Here is a 13131-nt window from a genome sequence, read left to right on the forward strand (position 1 = left end):
GAACTCAATAAACCTCAGGCCAAATTGTCCCAATTCAGTTACAATGCTGGCATCTGCTATACACTGTGTAAAATTTTCTGGGTTGCTCTCTTTACAAAAGAAGTATAAATCCAATTAAGTTACTTACAGTCCAATCAATCTACTTTCTCTCATCTATAAATCAATGGGAGACATTGTCAACAGTGTAATCAAGCAGTCCCTTTTCTTTGCTAACCTATTGATGTCCGGGTTTTTCCCAGCATCATACGGCTTCAGAATTTATCAAAACCCTGGTCTAAACAAGGATCAAAGAGCTGAATTCAAGAAGTGAGATAAGGGTTACTGCCTGTGACACCAAAGCAGGAGTTGACAGAGTATGGCATCAAAGATACCTGGTAAAACTGAAGTCAATATCACATCAATGCAGAGGTAGGCCAATGGCTGGAGGCATACCTCATACAAAGAATAATAATGTTGTCTGTTGGAAACCAGTCACCTCTGCACAAGACATCATCATCATCTGGTTCAATAGTAACCATCCTTCCATAGCTTCATCAAAGCCACAGTGTCCAGCTCCTCTGCAGTCCACTCCTGCATGCATCAAGACCTAACAGCTTTCAACTCACTCTGATAAGTGGCCATTAAGTTTAATATCACAGAAGGGCCAGACAAAGTCCATCTACAACTAGGAAGGGACTGAACACTTACAAGTTGAGTCTCACACCATCACTGGGGTTTCAATGATCAGAAACTCAATAGGTCTACCAGAATCAATATTGTGCTTACATCAGCAGGCTACAGGTTAGGTACCTGTGACTCACATTTTGACACACAAGAGCTATTCCAATATTAAAAAGGCACATGTCAGAAATGCGAGGGAATACTCTACAATTGTGTAAATGAGTGTAGTTCTGACAGCACTAAAGAAATTGACTATCATTTAAGACAAAGCAACCACCATCCTAGACCTTCAACTCCTTGCTAACACAGTGTACACCATCTGCAAAGTCCATGACAGTTCTTCATCCAGTCTAACATAGCTGCAAAATAGTAGCCACTGCCATAAGGAATGGCAAAAACATGAGGTCCAAGGTCCAAGGTCCAAGACCTTCTCCAAGTCGCACAACATCTTGACTTGGATGTACATGAGCATTCCTTCATTATCAATATGTCTAAATCCTGGAACTCACTTCCCGAAAGCAGTGTGGAACTACTTTCATTAGGAACTGGTCAATACCTTTCTTTCAAGGCAATTAGGGAGGGGTGATAGATCCTGAACTTCCACCAACACCACTCCTCAACTGGATAAAAAAGGTACCAGCATGTTGACAACACCAATGATAAAATGCGCTGACTCCATTGATTAAATGTGACGTTGAGGCTGCGAGATTGCCTCCAGCTGTTGTGATATGTGTCTGTGAACTTTGTGGTGAATTGCCCCACGAACATGATGAACTGAATACTGAGGCTTTGGGCCATAGTGTGTCATCACCTGCTACAGCCACCCAGGGAAGGTGACATCAGAGGAGATGTGCGGCACAACAAATGGTGCAAGTGATTGTCTGGGTCATTTTTCTTGTGATTGCAAGACCCTGTTGAACATTGGAAATGTAGAATACTATAAGCCTAGTTTACTGGTGAGATCAGTGAGTGGGAAGGGGGGAGCTGCATGCCCTCAAGCCATGGTGTCACCTTTTCCAGCCACCCAGAGAACAAGGTGTCAGAGGCAGTATGACAGAGAGCAGAGGTACAGTGGACACACTGGAGCCCATGCTGGTTTAGGGGCTGGCCTTCCTGTCAGTGCTGCTCTCCAGTGTTCGCTTGGTGGAAGACAAGCTGAATTGCATTTTTCTGCAGCTGTATGATAAGGAACTGCTATATGCTTGTTCTTGCAGAAACGTGGCTTCCATGACAACATCCCATGCACCATCAATATTCAGGTCATGCCACTCAGGGACTTGGGCTAATATTATTTTTTCGACCACATGCATTATGTTTTGCACCTTTGCCCCAGAGGAACAATGCTTTGTTTAGCTGTGTATGGTTGAATGACAATTAAAGTTGAACTTGTTTTCAACTGCAAATTTTTCCAAGGTCTGTGAAACCCAACTGTCCATGGTTTTTAAAAAAAATTGTCTGACTTGGTAAAAGAAAGCAAAGCAGTTTTATTATAATATTTAAATAAGCATTATTTGTCAATTCAATTCAAGTTTAATTCTCATTTCATACATGAATACTTATGAATGCAGCCAAATGAGACAAGGTGCAAAGACACATTACCAACAGTCAAACACAGTAAGAACACACAAGATCACAATCATGTAATAACCGCCCACCCCCCCCCCAAGCCCCCTTACCCCCACCCACCCCAGACGATGTCGTGGCTTGAAGCATACAAGTCAACAAACCCATACAGGTATCAGTAAAAATACAACAATGTAGAATATACGAGTCCAACCCCCCCACCAGCCCACCGATATCATATGTCGACTGGCCCCCAATGCCCGCTAGGTGATATCATGGCTTTGAGGCCCAGTCCTCACCCCGATGCCCGTCTCCCACTAGGAAAATCTGTCGCTTTGAAGTTCAGTCCTCACATATATAGATTATTAGTAAAAACACAACCAGACATTTTGTATCACTTGTCTTGTGTGTGAATTGGAAATTACTTGGCAATGCTTTTAAATACACGTTACATTTTCACTACAAACCCAACTTGGGTATGGGTATACAGAGGGATGCTAAGTTTCTGTTCAGAATATTTCACATTTTAACTTGTGACACTTTAACATTGACTATTCATCCAGCCCCAGAACCCTCCATTGGCCCAATTGCTCATACTCTGTAATTTACTCATACTCTGTTTAATAAAAACAGATAAGATTTTATTTTTGCATCATTGACAAATGGGTACAACTAGAAAAGGGAATATGCTTGAAAAATCCTGAGGTTAGGTTAGAAACAAATACCCAGAATGTTTTATCGCAGGGAATTTATGTTTTTGCTTAATCAATCAGAAATGTATTAATCAGCTTACCCTGAAAATGACTTGTCCTCCAAAACCTAAGGGAAAATCAATTCTTGTAAGAACCTATGAAATTTGAGGTGAGCTGTAGGAATCTACTGTTATCGCCCAAATAGGTTCTTGGTCAACCGAATCACATCAAAGATGTCTTAATTCCTTGTATTTATCCAAAATATTTTTCCCATGTCAGGACTGTGGCTAGAATCATGTCTTGGCTAGCTTTACATGAGTATATTTTAAGATAATGCTGTTAATCACTTCACATATACACAGCAAATTGTAAGCCAACCAAGGTACAAATCATGCATAAATTGTGGTGTGATTCTATTCTTGGATGTTAATGTGACAAAGTTTTCAATTGTACATCACAGCTTTGATAAATGACATAGTTAAGTGTTGAATATATATATTGTGAAAGCACATAACTCTAATTTTATGAACTTAGCACTGAGAAATAGCAGGGCTGGAAAATTCCTGGGTTGGAATGGACCTAACTTGTCAAATGCTGGCACAAATGTTTGACACCTCCAAGTACATTCCACCTCTACTGCCGTAGCACAGCTGTTTCAAGCCTCATTAAAGTAGAACCCATAAACCTCACTGGATGCCAGATACATACAAAAGGCAAAATTAGGATCAAGTGTTCCTCCACCAAGCTCCATCATCAACTTTATTCTCAAAGCTTCGTCCTACAATCTGCATTGCTCATGGAAAGAATTGCACAGGAATACCTATAGGGTGTATAGCTGAAGTAAAAATATCTCAGTCAAAATTACCAAACGCAGCATACATTATGGAAAACACATTGTTGACTTGGATGGAGTATAATTTCAGTTATAAACATTCATCAATGGTGCTTTGGCTTAAATGATTGAAAGAAGCATTACATTTCTCAAAGTTGCCAGGTTCCTATGATTACAGGGGTAAATGATTCCATGTGTCATTGTGCATCCCAGTATCAACACCATCAATAAATGTTTAAACAACAAAAATTCTTTCATTGACCAGCTATGCAGCAAGGCAAGGATACGGAGAGTATCCTGCTCTTCAGCTTCCTACTCAGCCATTGCCGCAACCTTCATAAGAAATATGCTGTGCATTGGATGACTTTCTTTTTAGCAACCCCACCCGCTTCTATGAACTGGACTGAGGTACATTCAACTTTAGTGAAGATAAATGTGTTTTCCTATCAATTGCTGTAGCTAGCTATTTCATTTTCTCTTTGACAGATGTATAGACAGAGAATTGAGGGATATTGAGCATGAATATGCGAATGGAGTTAGCTATAGATTCCAAAAGACCTGTTCTGTACTGTTCTACGTTACTCTCAGTAGTGTCACTACAGATACAGGATACTATTTAAACAGCCTTTGTCCACTTCTTCCTGACTTTTTTCAAGGTACAAAGTCCCCAGCTGATAAGATTCATTCTCAGTGCTATGACAACTGGTTGATTTCTGATGAGACCCCCACTTCAGACAAACAAGCCTTAGCTCATGTAAAGCTGTATGTGCTTCTACAGATATATAAAAAGAAAAAGACAAATAAGAGAAAATGTGGGCATTTTTAATCAGGGATGGGAGAATTTATAATGAACATAAAGGAAATGACAGCAAAGTTAAACAATGGATCAGTTATCAATAAAGGCAACACAAATAGCTGCCTGAAATATTGAAGAATCAGAGTTCAGGCAAGAACGAGAGAATTGAAGAGTAAGCATCAGTCAAAAACCACTGCCAGAGAAATTAGCAAGCTAGAGATTTACAAATCCCAGGTACCTGGTGATTTACATCCCAGTGTTTAGATACAGGAAGGACGTACATCACAAGCTCCTTGGGATTAATAAGACAGTGAATCCTCTAATTATCAGCTTCCAAAGTTCTACAGATTCTCAAATTATTCTTTTGGTTTGAAAGTAGCAAATCTAACCCCACAATTTAAGAGAGGTGGAAAACAAAAGACTGTGAACGAACAATGTTAAGCCTAATATCAATGGGTGGGAAAATGTGCAATTTACTGTATAATGGATGATGCAATATTAGAACATATTGAAATAAGTAATAGGATTGAGTGAAGTCTCCATGGTTTTAAAAAAGGAAAATACGTATGACTAATCTGCTGGTGTTCTTCAAGGATATGACTGAAAGAATAAATCAGGAACCACAAATGGGCTTGTTGTGTTTGGATTTTCAGTAAGCTTTCCATATGGCTGCACATAGGGGGATTGTTCCACAATGTGGTGTTGAGGATAATATATACTGTAAGTAGGAATCGAGAATTAGTTATTGAGCAGAAAGCAAACAGTGGAAATAAACAGATCTTTCACTGGTTGGCAAGCTTTGATCAGTGGGGTGTCACAGGGATCAACATCTGGGCCCCAGCTAGTCACCATCTATACCAATGATGGGACTGAGGTATCAAGTTCCAAATTTGCTGATAATACTAAATTACCAATACTGAAGCTAATATGTAACTAGGGAGGATGATGTAGAGATTGAGGGGATGTTGACAAGCTGAAATAATGAGCAAGGACACAGAAAAATATAAGACAGAAGAATGTGAAATCATCTCTTTAGTGCATAACAGGAAAACAAGCAATTAGAGAGTCAATCTGCCTACCATTCAGATTCAGGGAAGAGTCAATCAACCTACGATTCAGTTTCAGGGATGGCAGATTTGTCATACAAGGAGAAATTGAATAGGTGAGCCTTTTATTCTCTAGAGTTTATAAGCCTTGCTTGATACATCTGCAGGCTGGCTTTCAGTAACTTGTTACGCTTATTGATCACACCATTGTCGTTGGTCAAATTAAAGATGGTGACAAATCAGCATACAGGAGGGAGATTGAAAATCTGGCTGAGTGGTGTCACGACAATAATGTCTCACTCAATGTCAGAAAGAGCGAGGTGTTGATTATTGACTTCAGGAGGAGGAAACTAGAGGTCCATGAGCAAGTCCATATCGGAGGATCAGAAGTGGAGAGGGTCAGCAAGTATTAAACTCCTCAGTGTTATCATTCAGAGGATTTACCTTGGGCACAAAACCTAAGTGTAATTACAAAGAAAAAATGGTTTGTATATGGTGACATACATGTACTTTGATAATAAAGTTACTTTGAACTTATGTTCAAATATAACTTTAAACATCAATTCCACCTTCTCTTTCACTATTCAACAGATTGGATGCAGGAACAGTGACTCCCCAGGCTGAGAAGTCTAGAATAAATGGCTATGCTCCCAGAATAAAGGGATAGGCAGTTAAGGACAGAGATTATGAGGAATACTTTCACACAAATGGTGGTGAATTTTTGAAATTTTCTACCTGGAAAGCTCAGTCATTGAATTTGTTTGAAGCAAAGGATATGGGGATAGTGGAGGAAATTGGATCCCAGGTAGAAGATCATCAATAAATTGAACAGCAGTACTGTGTCATGGAGTCAAATGGCTTCTACTTCTTATGTTACATTTGAATCTTCTTTATGAGAAGAAACATGCAAATATAATCTTACTTCTAATAAAAGTAATATATTCTTACCCAGAATCTTCCCCATGCATAATAATTAATTTTGTAATACAAGATGCATTAATAAATCAATAAATATTTTGTATTATTACACACAATATATGATGTAACTCAATGAAAAATGACAGATGACAGTCATTGCTGATGACTCCAAAAATCTACGAGTTATTTTCCACAAACTGTAGCCATACCTTATACACAAATCCATCTGGGCAACTGTGATCGTAGGTGAAGGCTTTGTATACCACGAGAAATACAATGCAGGCAAGAAATGCAAGAGCAAGAAAAATGAGTATGGTAACCTGTAACACATAGAAAAAGTGACAGCCAAATGTTAACTTCGAAATTCTTAGTATGTTCATTAGCATCTTAAAATGGAATTTACTGCTTTAACAATTTTCATGACTCTTGTATTCATATTTTATAGAACATAGAACATAGAATAGTACAACACAGTACAGGCCCTTCCGCCCACAATGTTGTGCTGACCCTCAAATCCTGCCTCCCATATAAGCCCCCAGCTTAGATTCCTCCATATACCTGTCTAGTAGTCTCTTAAACTTCACTACTGTATCTGCCTCCACCACTGACTCAGGCAGTGCATTCCACACACCAACCACTCTCTGAGTAAAAAACCTTCCTCTAATATCCCGCTTGAACTTCCCACCCCTTACCTTAAAGCCATGTCCTCTTGTATTGAGCAGTGGTGCCCTGGGGAAGAAGCGCTGGCTATCCACTCTATCTATTCCTCTTATTATCTTGTACACCTCTATCATGTCTCCTCTCATCCTCCTTCTCTCCAAAGAGTAAAGCCCTAGCTCCCGTAATCTCTGATCATAATGCATACTCTCTAAACCAACCTGGTAAATCTCCTCTGTACCCTTTCCAATGCTTCCACATCCTTCCTATAGTGAGGTGACCAGAACTGGACCCAATTCTCCAAGTGTGGCCTAACCAGAGTTTTATAGAGCTGCATCATTACATCGCAACTCTTAAACTCTGTCCCTCGACTTATGAAAGCTAACACCCCATAAGCTTTCTTAACTACCCTATCCACCTGTGAGGCAACTTTCAGGGATCTGTGGACATGTACCCTGAGATCCCTCTGCTTCTCCACACTACCAAGTATCCTGCCATTTACTTTGTACTCTGCCTTGGAGTTTGTCCTTCCAAAGTGTACAACCTCACACTTCTCCAGGTTGAATTCCATCAGCCACTTCTCAGCCCACTTCTGCATCCTATCAATGTCTCTCTGCAATCTTTGACAATCCTCTACACTATCTACAACACCACCAACCTTTGTGTCGTCTGCAAACTTGCCAACCCACCCTTCTACCTTCACATCCAGGTCGTTAATAAAAATCACGAAAAGTAGAGGTCCCAGAACAGATCCTTGTGGGACACCACTAGTCACAATCTTCCAATCTGAATGTACTCCCTCCACCACCACCCTCTGCCTTCTGTAGGCAAGCCAATTCTGAATCCACCTGGCCAAACTTCCCTGGATCCCATGCCTTCAAACTTTCTGAATAAGCCTACCGTGTGGAACCTTGTCAAATGCCTTACTAAAATCCATGTAGATCACATCCACTGCACTACCCTCATCTATATGCCTGGTCACCTCCTCAAAGAACTCTATCAGGCTTGTTAGACACGATCTGCCCTTCACAAAGCCATGCTGACTGTCCCTGATCAGACCATGATTCTCTAAGTGCCTATAGATCCTATCCCTAAGAATCTTTTCCAACAGCTTTCCCACCACAGGCGTAAGGCTCACTGGTCTATAATTACCCGGACTATCCCTACTACCTTTTTTGAACAAGGGAACAACATTCGCCTCCCTCCAATCCTCCGGTACTATTCCCGTGGACAAAGAGGACATAAAGATCCTAGCCAGAGGCTCAGCAATCTCTTCTCTCGCCTCGTGGAGCAGCCTGGGGAATATTCCATCAGGCCCCAGGGACTTATCTGTCCTAATGTATTTTAACAACTCCAACACCTCCTCTCCCTTAATATCAGCATGCTCCAGAACATCAACCTCACTCATATTGTCCTCACCATCATCAAGTTCCCTCTCATTGGTGAATACCGAAGAGAAGTATTCATTGAGGACCTTCATTATGGTGTGTTCAATAAAAAGATGCCCGAGTGCCAAATAACAATCTAACATTAATCTGAGGCTTCCTGAAGAAATATTCCATTGCTAATATTTACTGTCATTCAATCATGCCCAATGGCAGGCTGCTAAGAACTTCAACTTTTACTACAATATTGAATAATTTTATCGAGTCCTGAGTACATTAGTAAGCAACATACAATGTCATCAAGAATTTCTCATAAGAGGATTATATCTTGTAAATGAAATTTACTGCAAAGCATGTAAAGAATTTACATTACTTAACTGAAGACGTGCTCTTTATATTTTCACCCCAGCAGGACTTGCTTATTCATTAAAGCATGCACACTTTTAGTAATAACATTTTTAGAAAACGTGGATCACATCTAATATTATCTCACAATTTTATGTATGGTTATCGCTTGACTTATTAGTGCCTGGGTACCTTTCACCAGGTGATTATGCAGCTCAGTATAAAAGGAAAATGAGGCCAAAGTTTACAGACAATCCACAATCTACAGTTAGCTACAAGCTCAACTCACAGAAGCACTCGCATTAGTCACAAAAAAAAGTAATTGACTTTTTTTTTGCCCTCTTATAAGCCTGCTTCTGTGTGATGTATGTTCACTAATCAGAACCTTATGTAAAAATCTCCTCAATCAGACACAACCTTTGCCTTTCAGTGAGTCGTAGTGTAATACAGCACGGAAGCACGCCCTTCAACCCAACTGGTCCACGCCAACTACAACATCCTCTCTACTTGTCACAGTTGTCCATGTTCAGTCCATAACCCTCAAAACTCATCTACCCCGTGTTCCTATCCAAAAGTCTTATATATGTTGCAACTGTACACACCTTGACTACTTCCTGTGGAAACTTGCTGCGGGTACTCACTATTCTGAGTAAAGAAGTTATGTCTTTTGATTCTCTCCCTTCTCATCTTGTGTCTGTGCCCTCTAGTTCTGGACTCCCCAGTACTGAGTGAATGGCCTGGACAGTCCACCTGATCCCTATCTGCCATGATTTTATAATTTTTTATGATGTCATCCTTCATTCTCCTGTGCTCCAAGGAATAAAGATCCAGCATACCCCTATAACCCAGGTCCTCTAGTCCAGACAGCATCCTCGTAAATCTCTTCAGCACCCTCTCCAGCTTGACAATGCTTTTCTTATTGACAGGGTGACCAAAACTGTACACAGTACTCCAAGTGCCTGCCTGCACATACATTTTGACTTTCTAAGTCTCACATTAAAATGGAAACAGGGAGTTTAAATGAAGCATTGTCATCAGAATAGAAAGCAATACAAAGGGATGCTTAAGACAGAGAACCCTTGGTTTCTTACAGACCATTCCAGTCTGAACAGGTTAAAGAAAACAGGAAAAAATGTAAAACTAGTAATTACAAAGCCAGCAATGAAAAAAAAATTACCTGTACTTAAAGAAATTACAAGATTTTCAAGATTCAAATTGTTTAATGTCATTTCCAGAACACAAGTATAAAGAAGAATGAAAGAATTGTTGCTCCACATCCAATACAGCACAAAAAACACAGTAAGATAAAGAACACAATAATCAAACCCCCAATAAATATAAATATATAAGATAGTTAATATACATAGATTGATTACATATCCATAAAGCAACACTGGGCACTGGAGTGTCAGTACACAAGGTGACTGAAAAGAAATAAAGTAGTGGTGATTGGGGGCATGGAGGGATGACTTAGTGGGTGGAGGTGTTGATTTGCCTTACTGTTTGGGGAAAGTAACTGTTTTTGAGTCTGGTGGTCCTGCTGTGGATGCTACGTAGCCTCCTCTCTGATGGGAGTGGGAAAAACAATCCATGAGCAAGCTGGGTTTCAATGTAAATTTGCATCTACACAGCGGATACATTCTAGATCTCTTTGCAGAGCTCAAAACTGAATCTGTATTTTGAGTTTAAGCAACTTGCAAAAGGCTACAGCCTGAAAAACTATGTTACAGAAAATGCCCTACTTTTTCAGCTTCTGCTTCCTCTTTGCATTGCCTATTTTCTTTCTGCTATTAACCTCCAAAAACAAAAAGACTGAATGTAAAATACCACTTAGAGGACCAGCACATAACTCTTGATGAATATGAGATACTGTTATTCACAAATAGAAAATGAAACAATTATTTGCCTGTCTGAAGCTATAAGTACTTTGACAACCTACCTGCATGTTTTATATGTAACACTTGGACAAATGGAGTATCTGCGTGGAACTGCAAAATGCTCTCTCTTGGGTTTTTCCTTGCTCATTAGCAAACATAAATGTTCGTACAACAGCAAACAATTCCTTTATGCAATATTTGATTTTAATTTGTAGTTTATGTTAATTAGAACTTCAAAACTGAATTGCTCTTAATTGTTTTTGAAGTAACCCTCATTAGCATAGTAAGGGTTAAGTACTTTTCTACCAAAATAACAACAGAAACATCTGTGACACCGTAATTTTTGGAAGGCGATTTTGTAGGCATGCAGTTTCCAATATATAAATGGATTTTCCCTGACATAGGCTTTGGACAGTAACTGAGAGAATGAAAGAAGCACATCAATTACACACTGCAAATGTCACTTTCTATAGTGTGATAAAGCCAGTGCACCTCAGACTGTTTTCCCATCTATTTAACTGTAGCAATGAAAGGTCAGCAGCAAAGAGCTACAAGGTCCGGACCTTCAAGAATTACCAGCTAACAGTGATGACATTTAGAACAGTTCATCCAAGCTGTCAACCAACATGCACAGTAGTGCTAAGAAGAGAATTCTGTGCTGCTGGTCTATATTTTTGACAGGGACATAACAATTTATCAAATGAGACCAAAGCCATTCGCTTCCAGTGCCTTTGCATCCATTAATAAAGTCATGTCCTTTGAAGCAATCCTTGTAGAATCATTTAAATATGGCTACCTGACACAGAAATTAGTAAGACCCCTCTTCATCTCATTGCTTGAGGAATTGACAAAGTTCTTCTATCCAGAGAGAATTTAAGTATGAATGCACAAACATCCAATTTTTATTTCACTGTTAACTATCTGCCAATTCTGCAGCCAGCTTAAACAGATCAAAAGAAAGGTGAAGTGACTGGTGAAGTGAAAAATGTTACCAGGCAAAATAATTAATCAATGAACGGTTTCCTTTTACTGTATGTGTCAGAGGTAGATGATTCCTGCTGGTAGTGGATACTGCTCAGGTTCTACATAATGCTTTAACATTGTAATCCTTCTCAAAGCAAGATGACAGGATGGCCAAAGGGGCACTCAGTCCTTCCTGAACAGTGACTTAACCAGATCCTCCGCCACCACATTCATACCGGCTGAACTTGTTCTCACCCTATTGGAGTCATCTACTGCATCTGATGCTCCCGGTGTGGCCTCCTGTATACCAATGAAACCTGAAGCAGATTGGGAGACCTCTTCACCAAGGACCTATGTTCCATCCGCCAGAAAATGCGCGATCTCCCAGCAGCCACCCATTTTAATTCCACTTCCCATTCCCATTCTGACATATCAGTGCATGATCTCCTCTACCATCGTGTTAAGACCACATTCAGGTTGGAGGAGCAACACACTCTATTCCATCTAGGTAGCCTCCAACTTGATGGCATGAAAATCGATTTCTCCAACTTCCAGAAATGACCCCCTTCACCATTCCCACTTCCCTCACTCACCTTACCTCTTTACCTGCCTATAACCTCCCTCTGGTGCTCCTCTCCCTTTTCTTTCTTCCATGGCCTTCTATCCTCTCCCATCAGATTCCCACTTTCCTGCCCTGTACCTCTTTCACCAATCAACTTCCCAGCTCTTTACTTCACCCCTCCTGATTTCACCTATCACCAGGTGGTTCCTCTTCCCCTCCCACTACTTTCTTACTGACTCCTCATCTTTTTTTTGAGTCAAGATGGAAGGTTTCGGCCCATAACGTTGACAGTATTCTTTTCCATAGATGCTGCCTGGCTTGCCAAGTTCCTCTAGCATTTTATGTGTTCCTTGGATTTCCAGCATCTGCAGATTTTCTCTTGTTTGTGATTGGACTTCTTACACCCTCACTCTCTGCTTTCTACAGGGATCGTTCCCTCCATGATTCCCTTGTCCATTCATCTCTCCTCACTGATCTCCTTCCTGGCACTTATCCCTGCCAGTGGTAGAAGTGCTACACCTGCCGATTCACCTCCTCCCTCATCACCTTTCAGGATTCCAAACAGTCCTTCCAGGTGAGGTGACACTTCATCTGCGAGTCTGTCAGGGTCATCTATTGTACCTGGTGCTCCCATGGAGGACTTCTTTACATTGGTGAGACCTAATGTGGATTGGGAGACTGCTTTGTCAAACATCTTTGTTCAGACCGCAACAAGCAGGGTTTCCCAGTGACCAACCATTTTAAGTCCAATCACCGTTCCCATATGTTATGCTGTGGCCTCCTCTACTGCCAAAACAAGGCCACAGGAGCAACATCTCATATTGCATCTGGGTAG

General features: G+C 40.4%; 1 protein-coding gene and 1 long non-coding RNA gene across 4 annotated transcripts in view; one reads left to right on the forward strand and one right to left on the reverse strand.

The window, feature by feature from the left end:
- Nucleotides 1–13131, forward strand: part of LOC134349358 (uncharacterized) — a 195740-nt gene that overhangs the window by 100052 nt on the left and 82557 nt on the right. The window lies entirely within an intron of this gene.
- The window catches only part of nsg2 (neuronal vesicle trafficking associated 2), a 102071-nt gene that overhangs the window by 4260 nt on the left and 84680 nt on the right, over nt 1–13131 (reverse strand). For all 3 annotated transcript variants that reach the window (XM_063053548.1, XM_063053547.1, XM_063053549.1), the window contains exon 4: nt 6717–6827. In XM_063053548.1, coding sequence (XP_062909618.1) covers nt 6717–6827 — 111 coding nt within the window. The remainder of the gene's footprint in view (nt 1–6716; nt 6828–13131) is intronic.

This window comes from Mobula hypostoma, chromosome 7 (genome assembly GCF_963921235.1).
Source record: "Mobula hypostoma chromosome 7, sMobHyp1.1, whole genome shotgun sequence".
Taxonomy (NCBI): domain Eukaryota; kingdom Metazoa; phylum Chordata; class Chondrichthyes; order Myliobatiformes; family Myliobatidae; genus Mobula; species Mobula hypostoma.